Source organism: Bidens hawaiensis, unplaced genomic scaffold (genome assembly GCF_021521415.1).
Source record: "Bidens hawaiensis isolate Kalapana, Puna unplaced genomic scaffold, B.hawaiensis_p1.1 tig00001412_1, whole genome shotgun sequence".
Lineage (NCBI taxonomy): Eukaryota > Viridiplantae > Streptophyta > Magnoliopsida > Asterales > Asteraceae > Bidens > Bidens hawaiensis.
Window position 1 is genome coordinate 3,307,040 of NW_027491079.1, and position 12,956 is coordinate 3,319,995.

The following is a 12,956-nucleotide window of genomic DNA, read 5'->3' on the forward strand; positions in this document are numbered from 1 at the left end:
AATTGTGTTCGTGAACGTTCGATAATGTGTTCGTTTATGTTTGTTCGTTAAAGGATTTTAATATATTTTTAATGACTTTTCTAATCTTATCATACAGAATTAAGCAATTAATTATAAGAAAAATATATATGAGTATTATGTGATTCGTTTATATGTATATTTAACATATGAATATGAATGTTAAAAACACAACTCTGGTAGCCAGACCGAACCATTCTTGGTTAGCCATATCAAACAAAACATGTTTGTGTTCCTTTGTGGCTGTAAACCGCTCATGAACAAGTTCATTTTCTAATTGAGCGACACGAACAAGAAATTTTGTTAACCCTTGCTTGTCTGCTGTAAGCTTAAGGAACAAACATGAACAAGGCCTTGTTCGGTTTGGTTCGTTTTCTGCCATAGCTACTACTATGAATTATAGTTGTTGATTTGCCATCTGAAGAATCATTGTGCTAGCATTTGGTAAACTATAGCATAAGAAACTTTATGATATATAGAACTGGTAAACTTTAACAGAACAAACTTATTACATATAGAACAACTTATTACAGATCTGGAAAACTTTAACATAACAAACTTTATTACATATAGAACAACTTATTACAGATCTGGAAAACTTTAACCTAACAAACTATATGATATATAGAACAACTTATTTCACTATCTGGTAACTTATTACAGCACAGATAGCACACAGATTTATTCAGATTGCATACTACTTATATAACTAATTACTTTACCGTCTGTATCCATGCTCTTGCACCTGCTTATTTTTTGTTCTTTAAGCACTTCCACAGTTCCCTATAACTTTTTATTGAACATAAACACTTTTATTCTGATAGACACAAACTTGCTTCTTTAATTGGGGGCAGTTATGCCTACACAACCAAGTCCCACAACAAAGAACGCAATTGCTTGCAGTAATAGATAGATAAACATGTGATCTTTCCCAAAGAGAAGGTCATAGCAAGCTACATATAGCAGGAACAAGCCCATCACTAACTCTGAGAAAAGAAGCCTGTTTATCATTTCAAACTATTAGCATTATGCAAATGATAAAAAAATGTTAATTAGTCAATATAATCAACATTTGTGACTAAATTACCTTTCGAAAACACGTGGCCTTGTTCTCTTTGGCTGCCTGGTATTGTTTCTCTGCTTCGTTGCATTCCCAAGTTTTTCAGTCACGACCCATTCATTGACTCGGTTTGCTCCCAGAAGTCCTATGATTGTTGCTTTAGATCGATGAAACGACATGACATTTTCAAACAGGATCCATAGTACAAGAAGGTGCAGTGACCTGTGTGAAAAAAGACGTGACTTTAAATCGTTAATTATTGAGTTCTTTTATGGTTTAATTCTGTTTATTTTGGGATTCATCACCTTAGGGTGCAATATGAGTTCAAAAGGGTGATTGTTGCAGGTATATATATTGCTATTGGTTTTGGAAGATGAACTTCTGGGACCATAATGCTTATTGGGATAATTATGCAGTAAAAGAAAAAAGTGACCCAGTGTGCTATTATCTTCCTCACAAAAAAGAATGCGTAGAGGACGTGAAACTTCTTCCAAGCTGACACCCTCTGCATAATGAAGTAAGATAATCTAATTTATAACTGTTACTAACTTTTAACTTAAAAGAAAACGTAAGTAATTAGTGATACCTCACAACAGATTATTTCTTTTGTCATCTTTCTGAACAGATTAGCTGGACCACATGACCACCGATGCTGCTGATATCGATAAGCTTTGAAGGTACTTGGTAGTTCGTTTTTGACCTATGTAATAGAATATTTTAGCATTTTGTGTTAATAAAATTTAATAGATTTTATTTATAATGTAACTCACATCTAGATCCCCAACAAACACGAACTTCCACCCTTTGAGACTGGCCCGAACCGCAAGATCCATATCTTCCACTGTGGTTCTATCTTTCCAGCCACCAGCATCTTCAATTGCTTTTATACGCCAAACTCCAGCAGTCCCTTATATCACCATAAAAATATTATTATTTTCATATTAACAATCCTTAAAGTTATATTTTTCTGAATATGGCTTACCATTGAACCCAAAAAACTGACAAGTTGAAGAACCGACTTCTTGCTCGACAGTGAAATGATAGGCTAGTGACATCTCTTGGAGTCGAGTCATTATGCATTCATTAGCGTTTACTATAAAGAACACATATTAGTTATAAATTTATAATATTAAAAATTGAAAATTAAACTATTAACAGGAGTAACAGTGTAAGTTTTACCAAATTTCCATCGAGCTTGCACTAGAGCAAGTTCTGGATTTTCAAGGAGATAAGGTACACTTCTCCAAAGAAAATCTTTATCTGGTTGGAAATCTGCATCAAATATAACTACAAATTCACAATCCAACACATAATCTTTAGTTAATCCTTCACGAAGAGCACCGGCTTTGTATCCATTTCTGTTATTTCTCGTTTCATATTTCACATTTACGCCTCTCTCTATCCATTTTTTGCACTCTTGCTCTACCAGTTGCTGCATAACCAAGTTAATCACCAAATAGATAATTTACCTTCCATCATTTAAGATTTTAAAAATTTGAGGTAATTTACCCTTAGGATATTATTAGTGGAATCATCAAGAACTTGAACTATTAGGCGGTCTGATGGCCATGTAAGCGAACAGACAGCTCCAATAGAGAGCTTGTAGACCTGATAAGAATGTGAGTTAGATTATTTGAAATACTATTTAGTACATATATGTATTAAATTAAACATTTAATTATATATATACCTCTTTCTCGTTGAACATAGGTATTTGAACCAATACCATGGGATAAGTTCTGTTCAACTCCAGATCTTCTTTCAATGCTTCCAACTTATATTGAGCGTACTTCTTCTTACCGGTAAACTTCACCAAAAGAATCACAACGGTCATGTATACACGCTCGATAAACATCATTATTGACATCATAACGCATATACATATTGCAATTGTCAATGGCGGGATCACCATTTTCACCCGCATTTCTCTCCACATGTCAGTAAAACTTCCGGTAAAATCATATGGTGACTTCACCTCTGGTTCACCTTGAAAGAGGTTTCTCATGGTAAGACTTGAGAGTACAGAAATTGTTTAGAGAAGGGTGCTTAGAAAGATTGAAAGTTGTGCTTTAAATAGAAAAGGCTTCGGCTTTGTTGAAGATGCTGACATGCCACACTGGCTTAGGTGGAAGATGGTGGTGCATCGAGTGTACCGCTAAAATGGCCATCTGGCAAATCGACCGACAATGACGTCGATGGTAGCCAACTCATTTCCGATTAAGGTAATAAATCTATAAATCTTATCATTGTTAATAGATCATGTTAATTAGTTTAATGGTGATAAAGTGGCGAACCTTAGAGTGAGATTATAAATAGAAAGTTTTAAAGCAATTAGCTGGAATATTTTGTCGTAATTGAGAGATTCAATGCATTAGCGTAATGCTCGCGTAGGATGTGTGTAAAAAAATTTATTTTTGGTTTCGGTGCAACTCATGATTAGTTTTCATTTAAGTTCGCCATCAAATGCCTAATTTTACATATTGTTTGCTAGCTGTCTGTCTCACCGAGTAATACGGTCATCAAAATCTTAGACCCCTAAGTAGGTGATAAGGATCCTGAATGCATTTTTCTCAAACCATAAGTTTATTAAGACATTAAGTTTATCTTAGGAGATTAATGTGTAACTATAAGCTTGGTTTAAAAATGCACGCATTGGGCGCACATAATGCACGATGCAGCGATGGAAATTCATCGTTTCAGTTGGTGCTACATGATTCCATGATGCGCATGTAATGCGTTCTATGTGGCGCCTTATGCAGTTGACCAATATTTGAACAAATTGGACCATCGAATTCAATGGGTATGAGTTTTTCAAATCTTATTGAACAAATCTAACCATCGATTGAGCAATGAGCGTGAGTTTTTGAACAACTTAGACCATCGATTGAACAAATTTGACCAGAGATGATGAGTATCTTATATTTAGTGTTTAAAAGTTAACAAGTTAAACTTGTTAGGATTAAACGCACGCACGAACCGAACACGACACGAAAGCAATAAACGAACACGAGGATTTAACGTGGTTCGGTCTAAACTGACCTACGTCCACGGGTGGCAACTAGGTATATCTTTATTGAGTGACCAAATATTACAAGTACATAATGTTGTTTATATAGAGACTGAACTAGGGTTAGTAAATTATTATGCAAGAAATCTAAACCGGGCCGGGCTTGGGCCCGACCGCCCACACCCGTCTCCTCTTTTGACTTCATATAATAAACCGGGCCAACAAGGCCTACGAACCCAACAATCTCCCACTCGGAGGCCTTGAGTACTCTCGTCTGCACTCCTGATTGTACTTCTGTAATCTGAACATTAAACTTCTTCTAGTTGCCACCGCCTTCTCATCAATTAACCTGAAGGCCCGTTGAAGCTCCCCGGAGCTCCAACACGTCAGTCACGGCTGAAACTGCCCCTGACCCGTTCTCTGTCCCTACCGGCTCCCACTGTAACGAACTACCGGATCCTGAGATAACCTGAGAACAAACACTCTCCATATTCAGCAAGTAATTCATTGGAGAGACTTTTTCAGCTGGAATACTGGTTTTCTTAATCCACTGTCGACCTGGAACTGTAACTGAAACACGATCTGTGCTCCCACTGTCACGATGTCCCCCAACTGATTTAACCTTCCTAGCTCGTTCATCCTGAATCTTCACTTTGGCTCTGGGTTTGTTACTTGCAAAACGAACCTTCTTCTGCCCACGAGATTCTGTGAACCGGATTTTGTCTTTCACCAAAACTGGATCCACTCCTTTCGGTGACATATCGACCATATACAACGAACCCATTTTCTTGCCACGAGCAACCACAAGATTCCCTTTGACTACTTTCCACTGCCCATTCCCGAACTTAACATCGTGCCCTTGGTCATCCAACTGCCCAACTGAAATCAAACGTTTCTTCAAACTTGGAATAACCCTCACGTCTTTCAAAGTCCAAGAAGTACCGGCTGAAGTTATCAAACCAACGTCTCCCATACCCGTAACCTCTAAAATATCATCATTCGCTAGTCGAACCTTTCCAAAATCCCCAAATTTAAGATTCTTCATCGTTTCACTACAGTGAGTGGCATGAAACGATGCACCAGAATCCATCACCCAAGCATCAACGCTACTCTCAACACTACAAACCAAAGCCTCATCACTACTGACCCCGTCATCTGTGTCGTCTTCTGTAACGTTCACCTCTTTCTTACCATTCGGACACTGATTCCTGAAGTGTCCTTTCTCTTTACAACCCCAACATTCAATATCCTTACGAGTCTTAGACTGACTCCTCTTCCTGCTCCCACTGCCTCGCTGTTTTCCCCTACCTCTACCTTCTGTGACTAGCATATTGCCTGATGATTCACCTGAACTTCTGCGTCTTGAATCTTCTCCCAGAATCAGATCTCGAATCCCATCGAAAGTAATATTTGTAGACGAACTACAAACTGCAGTCACTGTTTGCGACCAACTGTCGGGCAAAGAGGATAATAACAAGAGGCCTTGAACTTCATCATCAAACTTAATGTCAACTGACACTAAGCGGGACAAGATCGAATTAAGATTATTGATATGAGTTGTAACTGACCCACCCTCTTTCATTCGAGTTGTCACTAGCTCTCTGATAAGATAGACCTTATTCGCTGCCGAAGGCTTCTCATACATGTTGGATAGTGCGTCCATCATACCACGGGCTGTGGTTTCTTTCATGACGTTAAACGCCACATCTTCCGACAACGACAATGTAATACAAGCCCTAGCTTTCTTGTCTAACTTCTTCCAATCTGCTTCTGACAACTTTTCTGGTTTTTCATCCTCAAACACTACATCCAAGTCTTTCTGACAAAGTAGTGCCTCAATCTGCATCTTCCACCAACCGAACTTCTGTCCGTCAAACTTCTGTATCGAAAACTTTCCGTCTTCTGCCATAACAATGACTAAAACGAAAAACTGGATAAAAACAGAGACAGACACAACAATGGCACGAGCCTGAACTTAACGGCTGTTCAACTGAACTCTGTTAAACAATCAACCTATTTTAAACGTGCAGCGGAATAACGAACTGTAAATCAGAAAACAGAAACTTTAACCGAAACGATAAAACCTGACAAACGCGGTTGGCACTGGTTCTCCGTTTCTTTAACGCTTCTTCTGACTTAAAACTGTTCTTCAATGAAAATAGGAATCGATTCAACTGTTCTTAGCTCGTACTTTGCTAAACCGAAACTGATCAGAAAAAACGAACCAGCAGCTGCGGAACCCTAATCAGCGGCGGCGGTACTGTAGCGGCGGCGCGGTACTGTAGCGGCGGCGGCGGTACTGTAGCACGGAGCAGCGGCGGAACCCTAGCGCAGTAGGGTGGCGGCGGCTGGATGGTTTGGCGGCGACTCGGCTGGTTCAACGTGTTCTTCGCGTGATCTGAACCTAAGCTCTGATACCACTTGTTAGGATTAAACGCACGCACGAACCGAACACGACACGAAAGCAATAAACGAACACGAGGATTTAACGTGGTTCGGTCTAAACTGACCTACGTCCACGGGTGGCAACTAGGTATATCTTTATTGAGTGACCAAATATTACAAGTACATAATGTTGTTTATATAGAGACTGAACTAGGGTTAGTAAATTATTATGCAAGAAATCTAAACCGGGCCGGGCTTGGGCCCGACCGCCCACACCCGTCTCCTCTTTTGACTTCATATAATAAACCGGGCCAACAAGGCCTACGAACCCAACAAAACTGTCTATCAATACTTTTTATTATTTTTTTTTCTTTATAAAAAAACACCCTGCGGACGTGATGTGTGCGCCTCACGCATCAGGCATTGGCTTCTAGGATCAAAAAGCATTGGAACGCTCTGCACATTTTAGACTAAGATTATGTGTATGCTTGTTATTGGAGGTGAAGCATTTCTTAAGAATATGTACGTACGTGAGATACCGTCCCTGACAGGGGTGTGCATTGGTAGGTTTTGACCCAAAATAGTAACCATAACCAAAATTTGGTTGCCAGTCGGTTTGGTTAAGTCGGTTATGGTAAATCGGTTTTACATGTAGGTTCAATTAGGCTATGGGTCGGTTAACAGTGAACTAGATCTGGTCTTGAAATGCGTGGGCCAAATTAGAAGATTGTAAAGCCAAATTATACTTGAATATATTTATTGACATTTGAGTTTGATGTGTTCTAAAGATGTGAAGATAAGGTATTTATATCATGTCATAGTAATTTTTATTTGCAGTCTTGATATCTCATTTCTTTGCTTTACACATAATCAGATTAGCTGTAACTTTTTGCACATATACTCTGTTTTCACTTACTTTCTAATCTTCTTACCATATGATTATAATTCATGCAAAGCTTCAATCCTGTTGGGTTAATTCATATTTCCGATTTCTTGATCCTTTTTGTGCTTTTCTTTTTAGTATCAGATTTGGTTTCTTTCATTCATACTTCATTCTATAGAAATTATAATGGATGGCTTTATACATAGTCTAATTAAGTACTTTGCTGTAAACTAAATCTCTAAAAGACCTTTTGACAGTAGTTTCGGGTCTTAAAGGTTGATTTTTAAGTATGGGTCTAAATATGTCAGGACTCTGGACAAAAAAACCATATTGGAAAAGTTATCTAAGTATTTTCTAATAAAGAGACTGAGGAGGTTTTATTGCATTGAGTATATTTTGGATGACTTGCAACCTGTTCCGACCCATATAACACGTTTCCCTTTTCTTTTAAGTATTTTAGCTCAACCTGTTAGAGAATAGAGATACATCACCCAGATCGACCCACTAGCGGCAGGTCAGATAGGTTGGGTAACAACTAACAATGCAAAACATGTTCGGGCCAAAAAGGTTGATTTTTGGTATGGTTCGAAACATTTCGAGTTGGGTTGGACCAATCCACAAACACTTTGTTTTTTCATTTATTTTATGAACAGTTAATGTGTTCAATATGTTACAAAAACTATATCATTTTAATACTTTTTTTCTTTCATTTTATGAACAGTTAATGAAGTTGATAGTAGCTAACTCACTTATTTCTGATTAAGGTAATAAATCTATAGATCTCTTTATTGCTAATAGATCATGGTTTATATGTGCGTGTTAATGGCATATGCGTGCTAATGGCATATACATGTTAATTAGTTTAATTAATGGTGGATAAGGGGGTCTTGATAGTGAGATTATAAATAGAAAGTTCTAAGTAAAGATCTATTTTTGGTTTGAAATTTCGGTGCGACTCACGATTAGTTTGCATTTACGTATGATAACGCCATCAAATGACTAGGTTTACATATTGTTTGCCAGCTGTCTGTCTCACCGATTGATATGATCATCATCTTGGACCCGTAAGTTAGTAGGTGATAAGGATCCTGCATTCATCTTTCTCAAACCATAAGTTTATTTGATTTTAATGTTTATTTTTAAAAGATTAATGTGTAACTACAGGCTTGGTTAAAAAATGTGTGCAGTGGGCGCGCATAATACGCAATGTGCTTGATGTGGTGGTGGAAAAGCATCATTGTAGTTGATGCGAATATGCGATTCCATGATGTGCATGTGATTAGTTGATCAGTATTTGAACAAATTAGACAATCAACTGCAATGGGTCAGAGTTTTTAAAATCTTATTGAACAAATTTGACCATCGATTGAGCAATGGGTTTGAGTATTTGAACAAATTAAACCATCAGATGGACAAATTTGACCTGTGTTAATGATAATATCTTATATTTTGGTGTTTAAAAGTTCTGTTAAATATATTATATATAAATAGTTGCTTGAGTATTTTTTTAATAACTAATGCCTCGCTAGGTGCACGCCTCACACATCTCGCATCGGCTTTTGGGATCAAAGCGTATTGGAGTGATGCACACTTTAAACCAAGATTATGGGTAGGCATTGTTGTAGTTGCACATTTACTGTTTTTAATTACTTACTAATTTTCTTGTCAGATGATTATAGGTGTGTGCCAAAACATGTCTGGTTAGGTAGGGCCTTCACATACACCTATTGTTAAAATAGTTATCTAAGTTGTTTTCTTAATAAAGCGACTTAGGAGGATTTCAGGAGACTTGCAACCCGTTCGACACATTTAATCCTCTTTTTAATTAGATCAACCTATTAGAGATACAACATTACCCAGATCGACTGACTAGGGTGGGATGGGCAGGTCAGAAAGGTTAAGTAACAAGTCCAAACTTGTTCGAGCCAAAAAGGTTGATTTAAAGTATGGGTCGAAACATGTCTGGTCGGGATGGGCCAATCCGCAAAAGCTTTGTTTTTCCATTCATCTTATCATGTTATGAACAAATGTGTTCAGCATGATTAAATAAAAAACTATATTATTAATTTATTTTATAAAATATGTTGATAATTCATTTTTAGATAAAGATAGGAGAGTGTTGTGGCCGTTGCTGCAGTTTCTCCCCATGTTGTACTTGACATTATTATGTCTTTCTACAACTTGCTTTTGCATTTGTATTTTGTAAACACTTGTTGTCCACTCACCATTGACATGAAGACATGTTTGGGATTGACTTTGAAAAGAACTTATTGACTTATTAGCTTTTTCAAAAACCAATAAGTTAAAAATGTGTTTGGCAATCACAAGAGTCCTTTTTATTTTAGCTTTTTGAAAATGTTAAAAAGTTGTTTTCTAAAAGCCCAAAGTCCTAGCTTTTGGCTTTTTGATTGAAAATATTACCAATCACTCGCCCTTTATCCTAACACTCCAACAATAAAGTAAGCTAAACTCTTTTTAAAAAACAACTTATTGACTTATTCCAACCACAAAAGCTAATCCAAACACTTTTTTAATAACTCCTTTTGAAAAAGTCATAAGTCAATAAGCACTTTTGACAAAAAACACTTTTTGGGTTGAATAAGCAATCCGACACCCTTGAAAACACTTTTAAAATTTATCAGATTTGTTTTTACTGCATCTTATTCATCAGCCCAAATCATTTTTAGAGCTGTCAAGTTACTACAAAGTTTATATAAAGTTGGTAGCTTTGAATGGTTTCAAGTTTTCTATCTGCTCAAGTGAATGGAGCTGTCTTGATTCTTTCTAAAGACAATTTACAATTGTCCAACTCGGGACGGTTCGGGTCTAAAAGGCTGATTTTTAAGTACCAGGCGAAACATGTCGGGTCAAGTTGGGCCAATCCACATACACTTTTTTGCCATTCATTTATATAACAAAAACTATATTAAAATGAATATCTACGTTTTTTCTAGAGTATTCTTTACCTCAAACCTGTTAGAGAATAGAGATACAACACCACCCCAGATCGCCCGACTAGGGATGGGTCATATGGGTTGGGTGACAACTAACAAGTCAATGTTGGGCGATGTGGTATCCCCGGACCCACATTTAGACAACTGCATATTAAAGGAGTTAGGGAGGTTATTTTTTTAGCCGGCCCTAACCCTATTGGGCCCAATTGGGTTCTAGCTTGTTTAGCAAGGGAGTAGCCCTAATATGCGGTCTATAAATAGTCTCTTGTACTTGTTATTATATATCACCAAAATAATACAAACCTAATTACCCCGTGGACGTAGGTTGTACACCGCAACCGAACCACGTAAAATTCTCGTGTTCTTTATCGCTTTGATTTCTTGTTCGTGTGTGCCTTTTGTTCCTAACAACTGGTATCAGAGCAAGGATCACACTATAAACCCCAGCCGCCAGTCGCCACCAAACCCTAATCAGAAACCCTAGCCGCCGCTACAGTACCGCCGCCGCTACAGTGTTTCCGGCGTGTGAACAGTGCGCGCTACAGTACAATCTGTCTTTTGACCAGAAGAGGTCAAACAGTTCTGATCAGTATTGCAGGTTGCTTCCGTTAGAAACTCGGTAAAGATAATGACTGAGGACGGTAAGATCAGAATCGAGAAGTTTGATGGGCAGGATTTTGGATGGTGGAAGATGCAAGTCGAGGACTTGTTATGCCAGAAAGATTTGCTTCCATGTTTGAGAGGTCAAAAACCCGAGAATATGAAGGATGAAGAATGGGCCGATCTAGACAGGAAAGCCCTAGCAGTCATCAGATGCACGTTGGCTAAGAACGTTGCTTTCAATATAGTGAATGAGACCACTGCTAAGGGTTTGATGACCGCGTTGTCAAACATGTACGAGAAACCTTCCGCGTCTAATAAGGTATTCTTAATTAGACAATTGGTGAATACGCGTATGCGGGAAGGTGCGTCTGTTACCTCTCATATAAATGAGTTCAATTCTATCATATCCCGGTTATTATCTATTGATATTAAATTTGATGATGAAGTGCAAGCTTTGCTATTATTGTCCTCGTTACCTGAAAGTTGGTCAGGAACAGTCACTGCCGTTAGTGGTTCAGCCGGAACCACCAAACTCACGTTCGAGGGTATTCGTGACTTGATCCTAGGAGAGGATATCAGGAGAAAAGGGAAGAGGTAGAAAGAAAGATAAGAGGGTAAGTAACAGGGGAAGATCAAAATCAAGAGACAGAAAGGGGAGTTCAAAAACAAGAAACGACATAAAGTGTTGGAACTGTAATGAGAATGGTCATTTCAGAAGTCAATGTACAGAACCACCCAGAGACAAGAAAGAAGTGAATGTTGCCTCCTCAACAGCATCAGATTCTGATGATGCATTGATCTGCTGTATTGAGGATATAGTCGAGTCCTGGATTATGGACTCAGGTGCGTCGTTTCATGCTATCTCAAGCTCGAGAAAGATGAAGAATTTCAGACGGGGCAATTTTGGTACTGTAAGTCTTGCTAATAACCAAATCTTGGAAATTACTGGGTTGGGAGATATTGACTTGAAAACAAGTTTTGGAACAATTTGGACATTGAAAGATGTCAGGGTAATTCCAAAATTGAAAAAAATGTTAATTTCCATTGGGCAATTAGACGACCGGGGTTATGATGTAACATTCGGGGGAGGACAATGGAAGGTCGTCAAGGGTAGCATGGTAATTGCCAAGGGAAAGAAACGGGGTACTTTGTATATGGTTGAGGTTTCTGCAGGTAGTGCTAATGCAGTAACGAGTGGACCGAGTCTATCAAAGTTGTGGCATCAACGACTCGGCCACATGAGTGAGAAGGGCATGAAGATGCTTGTCGCCAGAGGAAAGCTTCCAGATCTTAAAAGGGTTGAATCTGAATTCTGTGAACCATGTGTTTTTGGAAAAAAGAAGAGGGTATCTTTTGTGAAGACAGGGAAAGCACCTAAAGCTCAGAAATTAGAGCTTATCCATTCAGATGTTTTCGGACCAACATGTGTTGAATCCTTGGGAGGCTCGAGATTCTATGTGACTTTCATAGACGACGCCACACGCAAGGTATGGGTTTACTTTCTTAAAAATAAATTTGAAGTATTTGATGTTTTTAAGAAATGGAAAACTGCTGTTGAACTTGAATCTGATCTGAAGGTAAAGTGCTTGAAGTCAGACAATGGAGGGGAGTACATTAGCTCAGAGTTCACTAGCTTTTGTGCTGAGCATGGCATTCGGATGATAAATACAGTTCCAGGTACTCCTCAGCAAAATGGAGTCGCAGAAAGGATGAATAGAACGTTAAATGAAAGAGCCAGAAGTATGAGGATAAATGCAGGGCTCCCTAAAATGTTCTGGGCAGACGCTGTTAAAACTGCTGCCTATCTTATCAACCGAGGTCTATCAGTTCCGTTGGGTTACAAAACACCTCAAGAAGAATGGAAGGGGAAAGCGGTTAATTATGAGCACTTAAAGGTTTTTGGGTGCAGTGCATATGACCTAGATCCGAATGCTGACAAGATAGATTCAAAAGCCAAGAAGTATGTTTTCATTGGTTACGGGTCAGACAAGATGGGCTACAAGCTTTGGGACTCGAAAAGCAGAAAAGTAGTCCGCAGCAAACATG

General features: G+C 38.3%; 1 protein-coding gene across 1 annotated transcript; it reads right to left on the reverse strand.

Annotated features, from left to right (window-relative positions):
• Positions 1–858: 858 nt before the first annotated feature.
• LOC143574566 (glucomannan 4-beta-mannosyltransferase 1-like) lies at positions 859–3,274 on the reverse strand. Its single transcript, XM_077059159.1, has 9 exons — positions 2,769–3,274; positions 2,588–2,686; positions 2,258–2,510; positions 2,061–2,171; positions 1,849–1,985; positions 1,665–1,778; positions 1,384–1,583; positions 1,106–1,300; positions 859–1,018 (listed from the first exon to the last, which is right to left on the reverse strand). The coding sequence occupies exons 1-9, from the start codon at positions 3,081–3,083 to the stop codon at positions 859–861; spliced, it is 1,584 nt and encodes a 527-aa protein (XP_076915274.1). The 5' UTR covers positions 3,084–3,274.
• Between the last annotated feature and the right edge of the window lie 9,682 nt (positions 3,275–12,956).